At 40.8% G+C, this 21536-nt stretch overlaps 2 protein-coding genes and 1 long non-coding RNA gene across 3 annotated transcripts in view; 2 read left to right on the top strand and 1 right to left on the bottom strand.

Annotated features, from left to right (window-relative positions):
- The first annotated feature begins 1256 nt into the window (after positions 1-1256).
- On the top strand, positions 1257-18260 carry cdk7 (cyclin-dependent kinase 7). Its single transcript, XM_048977548.1, has 12 exons — positions 1257-1391; positions 1851-1910; positions 2273-2306; positions 3007-3074; positions 4924-4992; positions 6390-6500; positions 7676-7794; positions 8108-8207; positions 8760-8846; positions 9880-10029; positions 11128-11272; positions 17957-18260. The coding sequence occupies exons 1-12, from the start codon at positions 1326-1328 to the stop codon at positions 17983-17985; spliced, it is 1038 nt and encodes a 345-aa protein (XP_048833505.1). The 5' UTR covers positions 1257-1325; the 3' UTR covers positions 17986-18260.
- On the bottom strand, positions 16976-20694 carry LOC125709291 (uncharacterized). Its single transcript, XR_007382674.1, has 2 exons — positions 20475-20694; positions 16976-20256 (listed from the first exon to the last, which is right to left on the bottom strand). It is a non-coding gene; the product is annotated as an uncharacterized LOC125709291 (long non-coding RNA).
- Positions 20199-21536, top strand: part of serinc5 (serine incorporator 5) — a 28022-nt gene continuing 26684 nt past the window's right edge. Inside the window, exon 1 of the mRNA XM_048977535.1 lies at positions 20199-20339. Within this exon, the coding sequence (XP_048833492.1) occupies positions 20313-20339 (27 nt within the window). The 5' untranslated portion in view covers positions 20199-20312. The remainder of the gene's footprint in view (positions 20340-21536) is intronic.

Raw genomic sequence — 21536 nt, 5'->3', positions numbered from 1 at the left:
CTTTGCAGACAGCTTACTTTACAAAGAGCAAGTTGAGGAAGGCATAAAAACAATTTCCCCACAGGGATCAATAAAGTATCAATTATTATTATTATTATTATTATTAACAACTGAAAAAAAATCCTAGATGAAAGACATTAATGGATGTGTTAATGGCCATTAATTGCTTACACTCTGTACTGTCTTTGTAGGTTACTCACCTGGGCACTTTATGTACTTCAGGGCTGTGGTTAGCTGACTGGAGAGATGTTTTCAAATAGAGAAAAGTCTTTTATGTATTATTAGCTTGTAAATTGTAAGGTATGTAAATTGCCCCAACATTTTCAATGTAGCTAATTTTAGGTTTAAAATGGAATAAAATAGATTTGTTATAAGATTCCTTGCATTACTGTGAGAGTTTGAAAGCGTGTTACGTTAGATGCGTGAGAATTGGCTATCCTGGTACTTTTGACAATATATTGTATATCGGTATTCTTTCCTAATATCAAATTTCAATGTGTGTGTGTGTGTGAATGTGTCTATATATATGGGACGAGGGTTTGAGTCTCCACCTGGGTCACGTGTACGGAGTTTGCATGTTCTCCCCATGTCGTCGTGGGGTTTCCTCCAGGTACTCCGGTTTCCCCCACAGTCCAAAAACATGCTGAGGCTAATTGGACTTGCTAAATTGCCCATAGGAGTGCATGTGTGAGTGAATGGTGTGTGAGTGTGCCCTGTGATGGGCTGGGCCCCCCCCCCCATCCTGGGTTGTTCCCTGTGTCGTGCCCATTGCTTCCGGGATAGGTTTGGAAAATGGATGGATATACCAGAGTTCATTTGCTATATACTGCTAGATATATTCCTTATGAATCAAAGATTAAATATTTGCTGTTTATCTTAATGTATTTTTTCTAGGAATCTGAAGTGAAACCCGTCTGAAATTTGAATTTAGGATGTTGCATATATCATTTTTTATTAATGAACTTACAAAACAGCGAGCTTTAAAACGAATATGTATGTGTGTCTGTGCTCATTTTATTTCCAAGCCCCTTACGTCGTATAATAGTTTAACGATGTTCACTAATTCACTAATCTCGACCACAACTACCCTGCTTTCTCGCACATATATATTAATAAACATCCTGACTACCATTACTACATTGGTTAACCCATAACAGCACGTGTACAGTTATGCCCTACGTTTAACACCAGGGCGAAATGAAAAGACTCCGTCCTTAAAGGAAAAGCGCACAATTGCGCATAATCGTCCTTTAACCCGGAAGTAGAGATGGGGCTTTAACACGCTCATAGGAAGTTATGTTTCCTGTCATTTAGAAGCGGTGGTCATGGCGGTCGATTCTAAGTCCAGAACAAAACGATATGAAAAGCTTGATTTTCTTGGCGAGGGTCAGGTAATGTGTGCTTTTTTGACTTTAGTTTGTCTGGATATCAAGCAGCATACGGCCGTGTTTACTTAGGAGCGTTGTCCTAGAGGATTGCTCCCCTGCATCATTTATATAACAGTATTGATGGCTCGTCTCATAATTGGGCACTGAAAGGATACTGCAGACACAGTTGCAGACACTGTCAACTACGTGTACTTCACTTATGTAACTAAGATTAGTCGATTCTGAAATGTGCATTAAATGTGAAAAATCGTATATAAAATATTCTTGGGAAAATATAATTGGATTGATTTTCTGAGTTTTGGTTTGTACTGGTTTGCTCAGTAGTTGGTTCAATTAGGGTTATTGTATTTTTGTCCAACTGCTATGCTTTCAGTGTTACCTATTTTTTGATGGAGATATTTTAATGCCTCTGTATGCCATGGTCATAAAAGTATTCATGTTGCATGTGTGCTGCATTCACAGTTTGCCACTGTATACAAGGCCCGGGATAAGAATACAAACACCATAGTTGCTATAAAGAAGGTAATACTTTATCCTCTTTGTACCAATGGACTATGTGTATAATTGTATCTAATAATCAAGATTGTTTTATTCAACTGGAATGCTTTAGGTAGTATTTAAAGAATATTCATTTTAGAAGGCATTGTGACTGGTACCTTAAATGGAATCAGTGAAATTAGATTATTGCCTATTTTTTTCTAACATGTGCAGCAGTCTTTTCAGATTTGTTTTTTTGCCATATTTATTACTGCATACTTCACTATTTTCTAAAAGAAAATTTGCACATGTTCGCTAGATTTTCCAGCTGGGTCATTTTTCATTTAAGGAAGAGGGAAATGATAGTGTAAACCACATTTCATTCAGCTTTTTTTTTTTTATTACAGATTAAAGTTGGTCACAGAGCAGAGGCTAAGGATGGTAAGTGATTCTTCTTGGTTTGATTTCCAGTTTATTTCCAGATTACTGGCTACCAGAACACTGTAAAAGATTCAGTAAATTCTTTTTTTCATAGCTGTTTCATTTTAACATTATATGTATGTATCAGTCATTGGTCAAACTGATATTTTTGTAAACAATTAGGTCCATTTTCATATGTGCAAGATTAGTCTCTCAACCCCACCAACCTTGTCCCTTGCTGTACTCATTCGCTCACCTTTTTCATCAATGATGTTACATTAAGATGATTTTCAAACATTAGTCTATTGTTTGAGTCCTGTTGGAAGATGAGATGATGGCTAGTTTCATCATGCAGTGAGGACATTCTTGTATAATGTGGTGGACAGTTCTGTGGCAACTTTTGCAAGAATCAAATATTTCACACATAGAGGTCTATTCTCCCATCCGGTACTTGAGTTAAAAAAGCATTGAAAAAGTTATCCACTTTTGAGTTGCCTGTATTCTCCCCTTATCAGTGCAGTCACACCCATGGTGCTTAAGCATTAAAAGACTTTAATTCAACTTTATTCCAAATAACCCACAATAGACAATCGATCAGTGTCATAAGATGTATGATTTATTAATGCTGTATGTTTAGTTATCTGCCAGATAATCTTTATACTTACTTTGATTTTGTTACTGGCCATCCGTATTTCTCATATAAAACTTTATTTTCTTTTAGGAATTAATAGAACTGCCCTTCGTGAAATCAAGCTGCTGCAAGAGCTAAGTCACCCAAACATAATTGGGGTAAGTTTGAAATTTTAACTCTTCAATCACTAAGAATCAGCAGCTTAAACAAATATAATAATTATTTCCCAGTGCATTTCCAAAAATGGATTTTTTATTATCATAGCATAATGTGTTTGATGTTTGAATTGTTGCAATTGGGGCTCATCAATAGTCCAACAACCCAGGACATCTAGTTTTCCCATCAGGCAGAGTGTTGGCATATTTTGGTAGCTTGACAGGAAAACTTGATTGTTCCAGGACGTTCCAGTAACACCACTGACGGAAATTCATTCTCAAACGGAAAATTTGGTGTCAAAATAAAATTTGCAGTTTTTGTTCCGACAGAAATATAATCTATGCATACAGCTTTCTAAAAACTGTTACTAATGTAATTAATGTACAAAAACTGAGGAGGAAAAAGTGTGGATGAATATTTTGGTATGTTTTACTGTATTTGTCGTTAAGTACAAATATAAATCTCATGCTTACTATTCATTTATTACTAGATATTTTTTTGTTGAATTATTTTCGTCATGTATTGGTAACATAAAGCGATTACATTGCTGTGTGCTGTAACGTTAATGTTGTACTGTTGCGCCTGTTGTCATTGCTGTTATAACATCTGGTTTTATCGTACATCAGTAAATGTGTTTCAAAGGCAAATTGCAGATCAATTTATTTCACAAAACCCTGGATGTGCAGCTGCAGAGACTGTTTGAGGAGTTGTGTGCTTTTTGCTTTCCTCCCTTACATTGTCTTGCATAATGTCTGGTTTGTCTAACAGGAAAGGATCACAATGGAATATGTTTCCACATCATTTTGTTTTCTTATTATTGCTTTCTTAAGTACATATACATTCAAACACAGTCTTTTTTACTTGGGCTAGTCGAAATAAATTTTGGGCTACCAAAATCTGAAGAATGCCTGCTTAAAGGGCTACCAGGAATTTAGAAAGTTTGAAAGACCTGATAATTCAGTAATGCCTGTGCTTGGATCAAGTATGCTTAAGATGTTGTATTTTCAGAAGTGCTACTGTACCTTGATCTCTTAAGGTATACTACTACTGAACCGTCTTCCTAGTGGTCCCACGTGTATGTTTTCTAGGCAAAGCTTTTACTATTGATTGGCAGTAAAAAACATGTATTACAATATTACAAAAATAATTTGCGTGTCTCATGAGTTTAATTTAGTTTTTTGGAATTAACTGGGAGCTTTGTCTGGTATATGTCTTTCACTTGCTACTCTTAATCCAGTAGGTGGCACTATGCACCTTTTTGAGGATTTTGGCATTTTGACAGAAAAAGGATACTGTAGTCAATTTCTTTACTTTAAATGCATATATTTTAAAATTGTTACATTTGCATTTATAAATATTAAATCAAAGATAATTGGTTGCAAAAATATTTCTTCCTGATTAACTGACTTAACATGTTATTGATACATATCTTTTCATGTCTGCATTGCCCAAATGACTATATATTAAAAAAATTAGATAAAATACGGGCCAAGATTTGGGGGGCAGTTGAATTGTGCTCAGCATTTCTGTCCATGTTTGCTGCACATTTCAGCGTCTTTTCAGCGGCAGTAGAGCCAGAAACTGCCCTTTTTAAATTGCTACTTGGTTTCCAAACGGCTTGTCTGGCTTGGTTTCATATCATATCCTTCTTCATACAGTAGGTTTGGGCCTCAGTTGGCATGAAACTGGCACTGAAAATAGTTTTCCAGAATTTAATTTAAGATTCCCTCTTTGACCTTGCATTCCCTTTTCTGAGAAATATTGAGACAATAACATTTTGCAGGGAATGGCCTAGTAGTTTGAATCTTGTACGTAATTTTAAATGTTTTTTTTTATTTCTCTCTGTCTAAGCTCTTAGACGCCTTTGGGCACAAATCCAACATCAGCTTGGTTTTTGACTACATGGAGACAGATTTGGAGGTACGTGCCTGCAACGTGATCACAGGTACCTTCCTATGGGCTGCTGTCATCCGGGTCATACTGGATTGATTTGACTACTGCATCTGACGTGAATTGGGCTGTAGCATTTCTTTACTTGTCTGCATCTCTGCTTGGACGCACAGTGCCGTCTTCCTTCCGTCCAGCTGTGTTTAAAGCCTTTGGTTCAAAGAGTCACCTTGCTCTAAGTATTTTTTCAGCTGTTTGGTGGGTATCCTCACTGAGGGAGGGGGGGGGGGGGGCTGAGCACAGCTGAGAAAATGGTTTGTTTTGTTGTACTTGGGTGCATTTTGGTGTCTTTGCTAAGCTGCTGCTGAACTGTTTTGATATGATCAGATTTCTAGCCAGAATCCAAATCTGCTTTATTCACCGAGTTTGTTTTGTGATTTTGGAGTTTGGCTTGTGGTTCTCAGTATATAAGCCAGCCAGTTAAAGGTGAACGTGTGAAAAGTCAGAGGCCAGTGTTTTGCTTTCGCAGTTGGCCTCTGGAAAGTGTATTTCAAGGAGAATGATTTTTGGCTTCTTTTTTTTTGGGGATTTTTTTTTTTATTTGGAGGTTAAGTGTTTTGCTCTTATTAGTACTTACTTGTAATGAATCCTTCTAGAACACATTAATTGATATCGCCTGTGCCTGTTATCTTCCCCTTATGTCCTTCTGTCATGATCTCCTCAAGGTGGCCTCAGACTTCTCCTTACCTTGACTCATCACGTTCTCATGCAGTCCCATGCATTTTCTCAGCTGCAATAACATTCTGAAGGGGGAAGTAAGCGCACAAGCAGAGGAGTTTTATTGTGTGGGCTTTAGTATGTCTAAGCAGGCTGTTTGTGTGGCCTGTGCTTCTGCCCCACATACTGTAAGCGTGCTGGGTAGGAAATTCCACCCAGGAAATTCCACTGTTATATATCTCCCCCTCGACCTGTATAGTTTTACCAATAAGAGAAAAATTAGTTAAGACTTGGACTGGATTGACATCGCATCTTTTATTTATTTTTATTTTTGGTAAAAAAAAAAGTTTTAAACAAGTTTTAAGTGCACATAAAATTGTAGAGCTTACAGTGAGTAGGTCCACAGGAATTGAACTGAAACAAAATTCGTTTACATAATTTGTGATTGGTACCTAGGTTGTGGAAAGTCAAACCAATACATCACTTTTATGGAATATAGCCATAAGGATAGATAAAATGCGCACCCCCCATCAACATACTATTGCATTTTAAGTGATTTGTTTTATTACTTGTATATTAATATGAAATATAGAGCAGTAGACATTACTGTATTGGGTTCGTTGAGTTTTTGTTTTTGGTGGAAAGAAACACCTGTTATTTCAACATGATCTCAGTCATACAAGTGACCATATAATGAACTGCATCTCTTCCAGGTGATCATTAAAGACACCAGTTTGGTGCTGAGCCCAGCTAACATCAAGGCCTACATCCTGATGACTCTGCAGGGCCTTGAGTATTTGCATCAACACTGGATCTTACATAGGGTGAGACTCTGCATGAACGCAGGGCTGGTCTTGCATCAGCAAAGAACACCTATGATTGCTAGATCATGCTGGTTTACCTGTGAACATAATAATTTAAGACCAGTCTGTTGATGTATGTGCTGCTTTAATCAGTTCCTGGTTCGTTTTTAATTTGATAAAACTTTTTAAAATGGCCTGAAACCTATAAATCTTCTGCTTCATAAAAGTATAGAATTTTTAACAGGTTTTGCAATAGCTGTGACAACCTGTCAGCTAAAATAGGACCAAGGTTGAAAGCTTCCCAGTAAACATTAATTTAGTAGTTCTTCAGTGCAGGAATAAAAAAATTAAGGGCAATTAATTAACGGTATAAAAGTACGTGGGCCCTGGTGTTTAATTGTGCATACTTTCAATTGGATTGTCACACATTGATTGTAGTATGCAGTGTGTTTCCCAGTTTACTAGCCACTGCTTAAAAAAACGCCCTCTAACACCGATGACTTAACAAGCTTGTATATTCATTATGTTTGCAGCATGTGCCTTTGCTGTAGGTCCGATTGTCCTTAAACACTATAATCAATCTCAACAAAGTTGTGTATTACCGCTGTAGTAGACTATATTTCTTTTAATGGTAATGACACATTTTATTTGCATAGTGCTTTTCAGAATCGCAAATTTGCTTACATAGAATGAAATGGACAGATAACAAAACAACAAAACACAGTATGGAATTTCCCAATGAGAAAGCTAATGACAGGCTGAATCCTTTGAGAGCCGTATGGCAGTTGTACTGTAAATATCAGCTCTTTGTAAACTGGCTGTCAGCTTCTGGCACTCCTTGCTGATGTATCGTCGGCCAAACTATTCAATGCTTTCACCCAGTCCCATGTATCTTTGCCCACTCCCACGTAGGTTTTCTCTACAAGGATCTTTTGAATGCTTTGTCTGCTTGTGGTTCAGCCGAGTCAAGGAAAATCAGTAGCAATTCCCAATATGCTTTAAAAAGAGAAGAACCTGAAGAGGTCTTTTCATAAAAAAAAAAAAAAAAACAGAATATTTCACACTCATATTCTCAGAACTCAACAAAATGTCTTATAGCAGACTTCATTTCACATGACCAACTGTGAATGATTTTTATATAACATAAAAAATAAAAACTTACCCCTGAATGATTTTATATATTTTTTTCAATTAAGGACTTGAAGCCTAATAACCTACTTCTGGATGAGAATGGAGTCCTTAAGCTTGCTGATTTTGGTTTGGCAAAGGCATTTGGAAGTCCGAACAGAGTTTACACGCATCAAGTTGTCACAAGGTATAACTGAAACAACTTTGTTGGTGGTGGTGGTGGTGGTGGTTGTTGGTTGTTGTTGTTGGTGGTGGTTGTTGGTTGTTGTTGTTGTGGTGGTGGTGGTTGTTGTTGTGGTGGTTGTGGTGGTTGTGGTTGTTGTGGTTGTTGTTGTTGTGGTGGTGGTGGTGGTGGTTGTTGTTGTGGTGGTTGTGGTAGTCACATTCTACCCATCTCTTATTCTGCCAATAATTGAAATGAATGGGGATGTTTGGTGCCAAATGCAGCGAGATACTTGGATTGAGCCAATGTTTCCAAACATTTTTTCTCCTGACTTCAGATGGTATCGTGCCCCAGAGCTCCTCTTCGGTGCCAGGATGTATGGCGTTGGGGTGGACATGTGGGCCGTTGGCTGTATTCTTGCTGAGCTGCTTCTTAGGGTAAGAGTTCATCGTTTGTCTTTTTAGTGTAAGGTGGAGTCAGCGTGAACCTTAGTGTCAGTGGGAGTGGCCATGTTCCCCATGTTATTGGGCTCATTCTGTATATAGCAAGTAGGTGCAGGCCATCCTCTACCCCATGAATCCTTCCAATTTACCCCCCCCCCCCCCCCCCAATAAATCTTTATATGCCACCTGGGGGGCTAACAGACGCAGGACCGTTCAGGATCGCTGATCCGATAGATTACAACATGCGGAGAGTGCAAGACACACCGTGTGTTTATCTCTGACTGTTTCTGAATGGTGTCTGAATGAAGTGAGAAATTGAGGAATATTTATTTTGATAAGCACCTCATTCCAAGTCCATATATCACTTTGCTAACTCTTAAGACCTTGGAGGAAAAAAAATGGTCTATGTGCGATGTAAGGCATTCTGAACAACAACATAATATAATAATCATAATATAGATAGCATGCTTTTTTTTTTAAAGCTTTTACAAATAACGTATATTGATATAAGTAGTCATTTAAGCATGCTGTCTGTTTATGAATTAGATACCATTTCTACCTGGGGATTCAGACCTGGATCAGCTGACTAAAATATTTGAAGCACTTGGCACGCCGACAGAAGAGACATGGCCGGTAAGGGGCTGGGTGGGGTTTACGTACAAAAAAAACTACATGGTACTTATGATGGCTCAATTGCTAGTAGGGGTGTAAAGATGCATCGACGCATCATGGTGAATCGATTATAAAGGTGCTGATTCAGCTGCTTCGATCTGTCATGTCGGAATCAGTTGTAATCCTCCTTACTCAGAAGATACTTCCGCTTGGGGGTCGTGTGCCGTAATTCTTGTGCTGCAGGTAGACATGCAAAATAGCAGGGGCAGCACGTGCTTTTCAAGTATGTCAGGTAAGACATTAATATTCATAAAGGAGGCACTGCCTGATTATCTTTATGCTATAGTGATCATCTTTGCACTGCAATGCTTTTGGGAAACACCCCCCCCCCTTTTAGCAGTGCAAAGTGTTATTATTGTTGCTAGCTAAGGTAGCAATGATCAACACTCTGAGGTAGCTAACTAGCTAGTTAAGCAAAAAGTAATTTCTTTGCAGATTCTTTGCAGTAATTTCTGTGCAGTTCATGTTCTGAGATTCTGCATTCTTTGTATGCCGTTAATAATGTGTAGTTAGGTTCCCATGGTCATATTTCTGTTTATTTTTTTTCCCAGTGCAATTAGAAGTTTGGATTTAGGATATTAAAATAATCATAATCAAATCACATTGCGGCCAACAATTTATAACTCTTTTAGGTAGCCCTGTAGCCTCACACCTTCAGATATTGGGGTTCAGATCCTGCTCTACTTAGTGTCTGTTGTGTTTGCCTATAATCCTCATGATATGCAGATGCTCTTGTTTCCTTTTGCAGTCCAAAGGCATTTTCTGTGCTTGTTATGTTGTTATATCGTCTCAAGACGCTTTATCCATGCCCAAAGCCCCCAGAGAGCAAACCAAAGATGACATTGGCCAGGGAAACCTAAGGGAGGAACCAGACTCAAAGGGGGAGCCCATCCTCCAGGGGGCGGCAGAGGAAGTCAAAGCAGTAGAAGTAGAAGATATGACCCAAGATCATTGTCCTGTGACTCATCTGCGAGCTTGATGCTGTTGTTTACAGGGGATGAGCAGCCTCCCAGACTACGTGTCATTCAAGCTGTTCCCGGGGACCCCTCTGGAGCACATTTTTAGTGCTGCCAGTGATGACCTTCTGGAACTGCTGCGCGGCCTGTTCACGTTCAATCCATGCACCCGCATCACAGCCATGCAGGTACTGCCTGCCCCCCCTGATCACCCTGTTCCTATTCTAGATGGGCTTCTGACCATGAAATAACAGAGAAATGTTTTGGGGTATTGCTTTGGTATGTAATGGGTGTAATTCTGAAGAAGCTATTGCTCAAACAACACCACTGTGACCTCGTAAGCACTGCTAGAGGAGGAATCTCCACCCAACAAGCTCTGTGCAGGATTCTGTGGTTCTTGGGCCTGCTCCATCTGCAAGGTCTGGTCCCTGATTAATTCATGTTTATAGGATTGTGCCTTTCACTGCCACTGCCAAGACATGCCAATGAGCAAGGTCTCATGTGACCTGCCATGTGACAACAGGAATGCAGGATGAGTAATCGTGAATCATCATGAACTGAGAAACCCTGCATATGTGTGCACGCGCATGCACACATACAGCTGGCTTTGGTTTTTTTAATACCATGAACTTGGAAGTGTGACGCAACACAAGGTGTCCGCTGAGCAACTTTACTGTCCTTTTGTGTGTTTTTCACATGAAGTCTCAGAAGTACATCTGGGTATGATTTAGTAATAATCCCCACTTTCCATAAAGCTACCAACCCCCACCATCTTTCTAAGGGATCTGTACTCCTCTGAGTCATCAGACCGCTCTTTGTCAGATTTATTCTTTGTAGCTGTACTGTTATTGTTTGTTAAATCTGTCCTCCCTCCTTTCTGGTGCTGCTTATGTTCACAGGGTGATGAGTCAAAAATCTCGGCCATGCCCTTCAGAAGAATCTTGCTAACTGTGTGCAGAAAAGTCGTTTTAAGTTCTGTTCTTTTTGCTCTTAGAATAGCTATGTACCATCTAAAAGGTCTTATGTTCTTCACTGTGAAAAAGTGTTTTGCTAATTCCTCTTTTTCACCCTCAGTGGGAAAAATGGCCAGAGCAAATTCATAAGTGTGTTTAAATGTGTGCGTCAGGACAGGGTCTCAGTTGCTGCTTCTTGAATGTGATGAATTTGTAGAGTATTTGTAAATTGAGAGCAGTCTTACAACAGTCCCACTGAGCACCTAGTGGTTTTGTTACATGCAGATTTTGAACCTTTTAATACTTCAGGTCATAGTGATGGTTTCCTTGCAGGCCTTGAAGAAGAGGTACTTCAGCAATAGGCCCGGGCCAACCCCTGGTCCACAGCTCCCCCGACCTAACTCCTCCGCTGAAGCCCTGAAGGAGAAGGAGAACGTCACCATCGGCATCAAGAGAAAGCGAGATTCCACAGAACACGGTAAAAAGAAGACTCTCTTGAGCACTCCTCACCTGCCATTGAGGACAGAAATTTCATTGGCCGCACCCCTTCCCACAAGCTATTTTTGGGTATATGAGTAGGGGCGTCGCTCTGTAAATGTTACTGTGGTAATTCTCTGTGTTAAACACTGCCCACTGATGGGCACACACAGCATATGCTTTGAACGTTCTGCTAGTTTCGTCAACACGAAGATTTAATTATAAATGGAAAAAGCAAACCTTTCATTTGACTTTTCATTTAAAAAGGTCCCCTCACAGCCACAAATGGGCGGCTTTTATGCAACAGTATTAGTTTTCTGGGAGGAAAGTCATTGGTGTCCTTCATAGTATTTCTGGCACAAGGACTGCCTCCCTGTTTTATTCACATCTGTTGTTACATTTCACATAACTAGGGACCTTTATTGTAGAGGGTCTTTGGTCAAACAGTTAAACACACATGTAGGTTACTCTGGGTTTTCCCTGGCTTAATGCTTTTCTTCCAAATGAAAGATGAATTTACTAATTGCTTTCAAGTGTGTACATTTTTCTCTGGAACAGTCATAATAAACTTGTTTTATATAGGGTGTCCCCAAGGTATTAAAAAATCTTAAGTCTTAAATTTGAATCAGTTAGGGCCTTGAAGTCTTCAAAAGTCTTGCATTTAAATTCACTGTCTTAATTTTTCGAGGTCATAAACATATTCTAGTCTAATGTTTGAAAAATACTTCATTTAAGTTTAAATGTGATTGATTGTTGAGGGGAATACTGTGAAGTTACCGAATTTTCAGTACAGTAAGTCTCCAGGTTAGGAGTGTCAGACTTAGACAATTTGTACTTAAAAATGAACTGAATTAGGCCTGTTGTATTAAAAGTTAGATTAAAATACAATTCACTCGCAATAAGGAACACATGCCCTAATTTGTGACATTGCGCAGCTTCAGCATTTGTTGCATTGCTACCTCAGGAATGCCCCCTCTGGTGTGTAAAACAGTGAGATGACTGTTAGGCCCACTTTAATCATGATAATTATTTTCTGACTAAACCATTTTAAGAACCGTTTCTTTAATGCTTTTTTACTGTGTACCTATTAGAGATGCACCGATATGATATTTGGATCAATATCGGCGCCGATTCAGACCTATTTGATGGATCGGGTATCGGTCATATGTGACAGATCCACGTCCGATGCTTATTTGTTTAGTTTTCGGCAGTCTCTAAAAAAGAACTCGTATTTCTTTTAAAATTGTTTGGTAGCTCTGCCACTCGGTCTGTTTGCCACTTAGAGGGTATGAGCGCGGTGACTTCCGCCTGCTGTAACGTCATGCGCATACCCTTTACAGCACGAGGAGCGTAAGGAAATCAGATGAGAGGGTGACAGTCTGGAACTATGTAACGTCTTTAGCAGAAACTAGTAGCACAGCGATTTGCAAACTGTAAAAATAAAGTTTTGAGAGGTGGGAGTAGCGTTTAGTGGAAAATCCCATTAAATAAAGCGTGCACAATTGTGCGAGACAAAAAGCAATAGATGATTTGGGAGTCGCTAGCTTGGGCTGTTTTGCACTCGCACTACAGCTTGTGATGCACAAGGGGCTGCAGTTGCAATGAAGGATAAGTGACGCTGTTGCCAGTGGGAGAAAAATCGTGGGGCGTTTTAAACGTTCGAAACTTGCACATACTTACTTGGAAGATAGTCAAATTCAACTGCAAAATGCCTCAAAAATGCTTAAAGTAAGATGTACAAACATGGTGGAACAGTACATTATGTATGTTTCTAGTGGCCTAATTAAAGAATTTTTGGCATACGTTTTCTCATCTATATTTACTAGTTTAAAATAATACACGGCTCAAAAAAAATTAAAGGAACACTTTTTAATCGGAGAATAGCATCAAGTCAGTTAAACTTCTGGGATATTGATCTGGTGAGTTAAGTAGCAGAGGGGGTGGTTAATCAGTTTCATCTGCTTTGGAGTTGATGGAGTTAATGAAATTATCAACAGGTGAACTAGAGGGGCAACAATGAGATTGACAATGAAATGGCAAAACAGTAATGGTTTAACAGATGGAGGCCACTGACGGTTTTTCCTCCTTATCTTTTCTGACTGTTTTTTTACTAGTTTGCGTTTGGTTACGGTCAGTGTCACTACTGGTAGCATGAGGTGATACCTGGACCCTACAGAGGTTGCACAGGTAGTCCAACCCCTCCAGGATGGCACATCAATACGTGCCATTGCCAGAAGGTTTTCTGTGTCTCCCAGCACAGTCTCAAGGGCATGTAGGAGATTCTAGGAGACAGGCAGATACTCAAGGAGAGCTGGACAGGGCTGTAGAAGGTTTTTAACCCATCAGCAGAACCAGTATCGGCTCCTTTGTGCACGGAGGAACAGGATGAACACTGCTGGAGCCCTACAAAATTACCTCCAGCAGGCCACTGGTGTGAATGTTTCTGATTTTCTGGTCAGAGACAGACTTCAGGAGGGTGGCTTGAAGGCCCAACGTCCACTAGTGGGCCCTGTGCTCACTGCCCGGCACCATGGAGCTCGATTGGCATTTGCCATAGAATACCAGAATGTGCAGGTCCACCACTGGCACCCTGTGCTTTTCACAGATGAGAGTAGGTTCACCTAGACGTGAAAGGGTCTGGAAAAGCCATGGAGAATGTTCTGCTGCCTACAGCATTGTTCAGCAAGACCGGTTTGGTGGTGGGTCAGTGATGGTCTGGGGAGGCATATCCATGGAGGGACGCACAGACCTCTACAGGCTAGACAACGTCACCATGACTGCCATTAGGTATCAGGATGAAATCCTAGGACACATTGTCAGACCCTATGCTGGTGCAGTGGGTCTTGGGTTCCTCCTGGTGCACAACAATGCCCGGCCTCATGTGCAAGAGCATGCAGGCAGTTCCTGGAGGATGAAGGAATTGATACCATTGACTACTGATAATTGATGATTTTAATTTCCATCAAACGATGTGGCGTCCTTTCTTTCCTTACACATTACCCTGTCCATATCAATACAGATATCCAACATGATTTTTTTTCCCCAGTGAGATCTGATGTGTCATTTGAGTTTTCTGTTAATTTGTGTATATTGTAGCCCAGGGCAGACCGAGGCATCGTGAGAGTGGCAAATAAAGACTAAGAGATGCGGAATTGCGCAAAATTGCTCTCTATGGATGTCCTTTTCAAAATCATCATCATCATCATCGGAACCCTTTATTGCTGATGCAATATACCATGGCACCAGTCACAAGTACCGGTGAAGAGCAGGCCATCAACCGACCTTACATATACACAGACATCACAGTAGGGGGAAGACCGGCCGGGAGACAGGGGAAGTGAGAAGAATAGAAACAAGATAACATGGTGGGAGAGGAGGAGAATAAAAAAACACCCCCCAGAATGCACTCCAGTAGGGAGTACATTGTGGGAACCGAAAAAAACACCTCAGCAACATAAGCACATGGGCACTACACCTTACATAAAAATGACACGACTTGCAACGGGTAGCGGAAGGGGGTGTGGAGGTGACCCAGCAGAGACAGACAGCCATCCGGTCCTGCTGCCATAGAAACGGCGCTGGTCAGACCCGCCTGTTCACGCTGGGGGTATGAAGCGGCGGAGGCGTGGGATGGGGTGAGGGTAAGTCCTTGGGATTGGGGGAGAGGAATGCAAGAGAGTCTCACTGCCTTGTTCTTCTGGGGGAGTTGTTAGTTCCAGCAGCAGCCTTGGCCAAGGCCAGTGCTGATATGGGGGAGCCAAATACTTGATAGAATAAGGTTGTTTGGGTTTCCATGCGGGGAGCTGAAATTTCCAGCTCCTCTAATGTCCACGCTGATCTCCGCCATCCAATAATTTTTGCAAAGCTGTTAGCTTCTCCACGATGTTATCCAGTTTGCGATCCATCTGCACAGTCTGAGTGCTAACAGCTCTGCCCACTCCATCAATCATTCCGGCCAGCCTAGTGGGGCTTTGAGAGGCTGTCACCGTCTTCTTCAATCTTTGATAAACCAGGGCAATGCCTAATCCAATCAGCATAATACCTGTAATCATGGTTCCGAATAAGTAAATGTCTTCAATGTCCTCCACGGAAAGAGCTGCCAGGCACACGACCCTCCACCGCTCCCATCCGTCCATCGTGTAGCCCGCTGCGTACGTTCCTGCAGGACAGTCAGGTTCCCCCGACCCTAGGCTTCTCGTCGAGAAGATGCTGTCAATTGCGTTGAGAGACCAGCTGATCAAATCCATAATTTTTCGTAGTTTGGAGAGCAGGGCTGAGAGAGTCTCTTCACAGACACAGTATAAGACAGTAGACTAGACGAGACGAGAGGAGCGAAGCAGGGAAGATAAGGGGAGGGAGAGGGTAAGAAGTGCGACCGCCTCCGATGAGAGCCAAACGAGAAGGACTTTTGAAGGACTACACAATAAGCAGCAACAACACAGATGCACATACAGCAAATGAATGGAGATTACACGATAACAGGAAGGCTCACACACGCGAGGATAATTCCACAATGACTAGGAACATGTCAGGATTATACATAAAACACTGGTAAAAGTACATGTTTACTAAGGAAACATAAGTACTAACACAACAATTACACACTGGGACTATTTACAGTGGCTCATGAGCTTGCCGGGACATTCAAAACCAACTGGTGATACAATACAGATATGTACTTATTATATTAAAATATTAAAGTAAAAAGAGCTTGTGTATCAGAATCTGTGTCAGTATCTGCGTTTGTGTATCGGAGTCTGATCAGAATTGAAAAAATGTGGATTGATCCATCCCTAGTACCTGTACACAGACACAGTATAAATCTCAAGCAAGCCAGGCTGTGTGTGTGAGAGAGAGTGATATGGATAAGGGAATATTGAATGGGTTTTGATGGGTGTATGTTAATCTCCCTTCGTAGTATACCCCTTGGTTTTGATAATGTTTGACACAGTTAATCTGAGTTGTTTTGGGTAGAAGTTAACAGTTTGTGCTAGAGTAGCATGAGCTATATGCAACTATCACAACACGTTAGCTAGGTATCTACGGCAGTGTCTTTGAAGTGGCAAACCCTGGGAAAATGGAAATTCAGATTTTGAAGAATCTGTTAAATCTGCCACTTTAAATGCTAGCAATGTTAGAGAATGGAACATTAAATGTCTTAATGTAAGTCCATTGTTCCTCTGTTTTTATTGCAGTTTCTTGGTAGGAGGATTTCTCATATTTGAGTCGTAATTAAAGTTTGATTTGTTATTCACACATGAATTGTTGGACTTTTTAAATACAAACTTGAATGAAAAGTGGGTGTAGTCACTTTAGTGTAAATACCTCGTATGTAGGTATTGATTCTGGTAAAGCATATTTCTGCTTACAGTTTGGTCTAAAGGTTTGCTTAATTGGTATTTAAAATGTCTTAAGTCTTGAATTTCACATCAGGATTTCTGCAGACACCAAATTGTGCTAATTTTTATTTCATAATGCTGTAATGCACTGACCAGCCATTGACCAATGGCTTATACTGACCATTACAATGCATTACAGAGATAGCTATAGTGCATTATGGATGAGAGCTTCATAAAGCATTAATAATGCATACTAAACATTGCTATGTGTTATACCTTTTTATAAGTTGTTAGCTGTGTTTATAATGCTTTACGCATGCATTATAATGCATTACAAAGTGTGGAACAAATTCCATAGTCGAATGTTTAAGAGTTTGACAACCTTTAGTTTGTCAATGAGCTCAAAGGGAACAGGCACTCAGCAGTCATGCATCTCATGCTCTGCTCTCAGAACAACAAGTACATACATCTTTTATAGCCAAAAACTCGCCAGTCTTCAGACAGTTCAAGGAAAGGTCGGATGTCTGTAGACACCAGTTACTTCTGCTTGTTGAGGCTCGCTTATCAGCTCAGAACAAGACAGCCTATCTGAAACCGCAAAAGAATGATTACATTCTCCTGTTCGGAGTTAACTTTATCCAGTGACTTCATCTCACTTTCCTCATGTGCCCCTCGTTCTCTTTTCTACATTATCCCTTATCCAATAACATACATGCATTTATAATATCTTCTGCAACAGCTTACTTCTCAGGTCACTCCTTTGCCTTGACCCGGACCCCTTACTGAACAAGCTTCATTATGGCAAACATGCTAGTTCCTTAACAGAAAATAGAAATCCCTTACTTAAGCAAACTTGCATTAGTACATTGTGCTTGATACGTTTGACTGATTCGAGTGAGGTTATATTGTATCAGTCATTATAGGTAAATCAACAGCACCAGTATGTTTCATTATTAATTACTGATTATATTGCATTTGCGTAATCATCATTATTTTCTATCACAAAAGGTATCCTTAATGCATTATTATGACTGCTTTAAGTATTGGCATTTTACCTGTAGCGAATGTAAGTCTACAAATGTTGCGTGTTTGTATTCCAACAATTATCAAATACATTTGTAATGTGCTTTTTGCCTCACTTGTATGTCGTTCTGGACAACAGCATCTGCTAAACAAATTAAATGTGAAAGTCCATGAATGGAGACATTTTCAGTGGAATATGTAGAGAAACGCATACAATGGCAACAGAGGCTCCCAGGTTTTATTTGAGGAACTGAGGCATCAGATTCATTTTCCAGTGATTTCTTCCACTTGAAGTTCACTTTTTTTGTTTTTAACCTCCCCAGGTTCCCTGAAGAAGAAGCTGATTTTCTGAACTTCTGATGTTGGCATGGAGCCTCCATCGCTGTGGCTGCTGAGGATGCTGGTGATGATGTGACCTTCGGCACCTGGCAGCGCTCTCCGGCAGTCCGTCTGGGACGAGTCCCACGTGGCTGCAGCTGTGTTTGGGGGAGAAAATATGCTGCCCCGTTTCGCTAGAGCCCATAGAGCAAAGCTTTGTAGGCTGAGAAAGGTTAATTGTTTTGTATTTTGTTTTATAGCTTTACATATGTATATAATGTAGGTGAATAAAGTTTGCAAATAAGTGTGTTTTGTGGTTTTTCACTTGGGCTTAAAGTAAAAAAAAAAAAAAATGTTTACGTAACATTGGAGACACCCTTTACTTTCACAATGATATTTTTAATTAACTTTTTTTAAAGCATCCTTTCCAATACAGTTGCCTCAAGATACATGTATATAATGTGCACATGAGCACAATTTTCCATCCATCCATCCATTTTCCAAACCGCTTATCCTATTGGGTCACGGGGGGTCCGGAGCCTATCCCGGAAGCAATGGGCACGAGGCAGGGAACAACCCTGGATGGGGGGCCAGCCCATCACAGGGCACACTCACACACCATTCACTCATGCATGCACACCTATGGGCAATTTAGCAACTCCAATTAGCCTCAGCATGTTTTTGGACTGTGGGGGGAAACCGGAGTACCCGGAAGAAACCCTACGACGACATGGGGAGAACATGCAAACTCCACACACATGTAACCCAGGCGGAGACTCAAACCCGGGTCCCAGAGGTGTGAGGCGACAGTGCTAACCACTGCACCACCATGCCGCCCCCCTGAGCACAATTTTGAATGAGAGAATTTACTAGAAGTGTCTTGTCAGTTTGTAGTCATGCCCATGTGAAGGTAGTAGTATGGATAGTTCACAGCTGGCTATCAGTAATTGAGAAAAGTCATTAAAAATACCGCTGGGATTTCCTGGGACATGTGATGTCAGTACTTCATTTTCACGTAGCTTTTCCCACCTTGTATCGAGTGAGGCTTTGCACACCAGACATAGCAGTTGTGGACAGCATGCTTTTCGTTCCTTGTGTTGAAATCACCCTACAAAGCTTGTGGAGGTATAAGTTCAGTAAAACTGACAAGTCAATTATTTAGTCAGTTGTGTGCAACTCCTATACAAGTTAAGGTTTGTTTAGTATGTTGTAAGTTTTAAAAAAATGGTTGGTCTTGTTTACAGAAAAAGTTAACGATGACTTATTACAAATAATGCTGTTAGCGTTCAGTAGTCAAGGGAGACGGTAAAGTATGCTGGCTTAACCCCAGATTGCCTTCCAGCATCGTAATACTGCAGTATGGCGGAAACAAAGCGCTTCACCCCGTTTGCTTTTGTCTGTCGCTCATACGCGACGGTAAAGGTCAGTCAGTCGTGTTGTCACCAGAGGATGCAGAAAGAACTACGGCTGCTTCGCAAAGCTCCTTCACCAGACCCAAACACATCTTATCCCTTGAAAGCCAAAAAGTCTTGGATTTTAAACCAGTTTGAACAAAATAAGATACATATATGCCACTAACAGACAAGTAAATGTGTCCTGAAATATTACATACGAAGTGACAAGAAAAGCCACTTTTCATTTTAGATTAATTACTGGGAAATTTATCTCTGTTCTGTCAGCATTATACTTTTGTTTATTATATTTTGTCAGTTTTTATGATATTTAATGAAAACATATTTTAATTATATATAACAAAAGTATGTATCGAGTGTTTACTCTTACCGGTACTAATTACTATAAGAGATTATCTCCTTGTACATGCGACGTGCTAAATCCGAATAGAACTGCGTTTTATACTGCATTAAAGAAATTCGTTTAAATGTAAAGCGTATGTAAAACAGAATAACGCCACGACAGCGGAACTGATTAGAATAAAGGAAAATACACTTTTTTGACACATTAAGGGAGAAGGGAGTGATGTTTGGGGGCTGGATTCCGTGCGCGCTTCCCGTCTTTGTGGGAAGGCATCGCCAATCGCGGGTCTCCCAGCTGCTTGCGGGCAGGCGGCTGTAGCGGCGTGGGGTGCTCCGGGCTGACATCCTCCGTGGCTTTATTTTTATTGGGGGTCCAGGCAGCGTAGTTCCTGGATCCCTATTGTTTCCCCATTCTGTTTGTAAGGTACAGCTGTCTGCTGCGCCATTACCTCGTAGAAAAAGGGGGCAGGCATTTCCCATTCACGTAAGCGTACGAAACGCATCTGCCGTACGGTGTGAGGCGAACAGGACGGAAACCTTTTGTGCTGAACCTGGGAACAATCCGAAAGTTACGTCCTGAATAGCGATTTTAATTCACGGCTGCAAGATGTGCACTCCATGCTGTGTCTCCCAGGTAAGGTTTACACATCCAGCTACCTCAACTAGCCTTTTTGTCTTATTCTCATACACCAGACATTTCCCTGGCTAGCCACCAGTAGCTATACATGTTATGACATAAAATGACATGGATCGGCCAATGATTTCTCACCATTTTCTGTAACGGTATCAGTTGTTTCACTTGCGGCTGCTAGCTTATAAGCAGTGCTTTCTGCTTGAGTGGCTTCCACTTTGGCACATGGTCACAGCGCGGCCATGCAGCGGGATCCAGCCCCACCAGTCCGCCGTAGGTTCGGAGCCAGACGCCGGCAAAACTTACGCTTAAAGCTGACCTGGGAGATGAGCGCAGCGCTATTTTACTTCCCCTTAAAAACACCACTCTGTTTTTTTTGGGGGGGGGGGGGGGGGGGGACGGTGTAATGTGGAAAATTAGGCTGCTTTTCAATTAAATCTCTCCTGTATAGATCTTGTGAACAAAACAAAAACGCACGAAATGGTACTGGTACAAAATATGTGGTTGGAATAAAACGAAGTATCATTATTTGCGCGTAGTTTGCATTGCTTGTATAAAAATATTTTGAGTATTCGTTGTGTCGGGGGTGGGGGGGCGTCATTTCAACCACGAGTTTTTGTCGTGCTTGGTGCACATTTGCGCTGATAAGGTATCAGAATAATCACGCTGCCTCTTCTCGCCTCTTAGACACGCGATGGTATTTTTGAAGCCTCCGATCTTCACGCATAGTGCTCATTGTAATAGATGCAATAAACTTATTGTTTCCATCCAATGCTGCCCATTTGCGAGCTCAAAGCGCCTCGCCGTCTTTTGGGGAGTTGCTGTGCAGAAATATTTCCTGTCACGGAAAGCTGTCGGGTGACAGCTTTTCGCTTTTGATCTTCGGCTAATCGCTTTTAATAAGGTCCCCTGACTTCCACGTTGCTGTCTGGGCATTTGCCAAACCTACTTTGGGTCGTTTCTAAACCAGATTTGTTTTACTGAGCCTCCCCGGTAACTGAATACACCAACAAAAACAATATAATGCTAAATTTCTTAGCAGTAAAATGTCATTCATCAGCATTACTGCTCTGTGCACTGTAACAGTAAAGATTCTTATAACAAACAGTTATTTTGCGAGGTTGCGAGCGTCTTGTAATTTATTTTTCACTGTCAGCTGTCTAAGAAAACGTTAGTAATATAAAAATGGCTCGTCATAGT

This window comes from Brienomyrus brachyistius, chromosome 2 (genome assembly GCF_023856365.1).
Source record: "Brienomyrus brachyistius isolate T26 chromosome 2, BBRACH_0.4, whole genome shotgun sequence".
Taxonomy (NCBI): Eukaryota; Metazoa; Chordata; class Actinopteri; order Osteoglossiformes; family Mormyridae; genus Brienomyrus; species Brienomyrus brachyistius.
This window is presented reverse-complemented; position numbering and strand designations above follow the sequence as displayed.

Bases quoted from the DNA above. Each gene is read 5' to 3' on its own strand.
- cdk7 (XM_048977548.1), top strand. From the start codon at position 1,326: ATGGCGGTCGATTCTAAGTCCAGAACAAAACGATATGAAAAGCTTGAT. The intron at 1,392-1,850 runs GTAATGTGTGCT...CTGCATTCACAG, and splicing joins ATTTTCTTGGCGAGGGTCAG to TTTGCCACTGTATACAAGGC. The intron at 10,030-11,127 runs GTACTGCCTGCC...GTTTCCTTGCAG, and splicing joins CCCGCATCACAGCCATGCAG to GCCTTGAAGAAGAGGTACTT.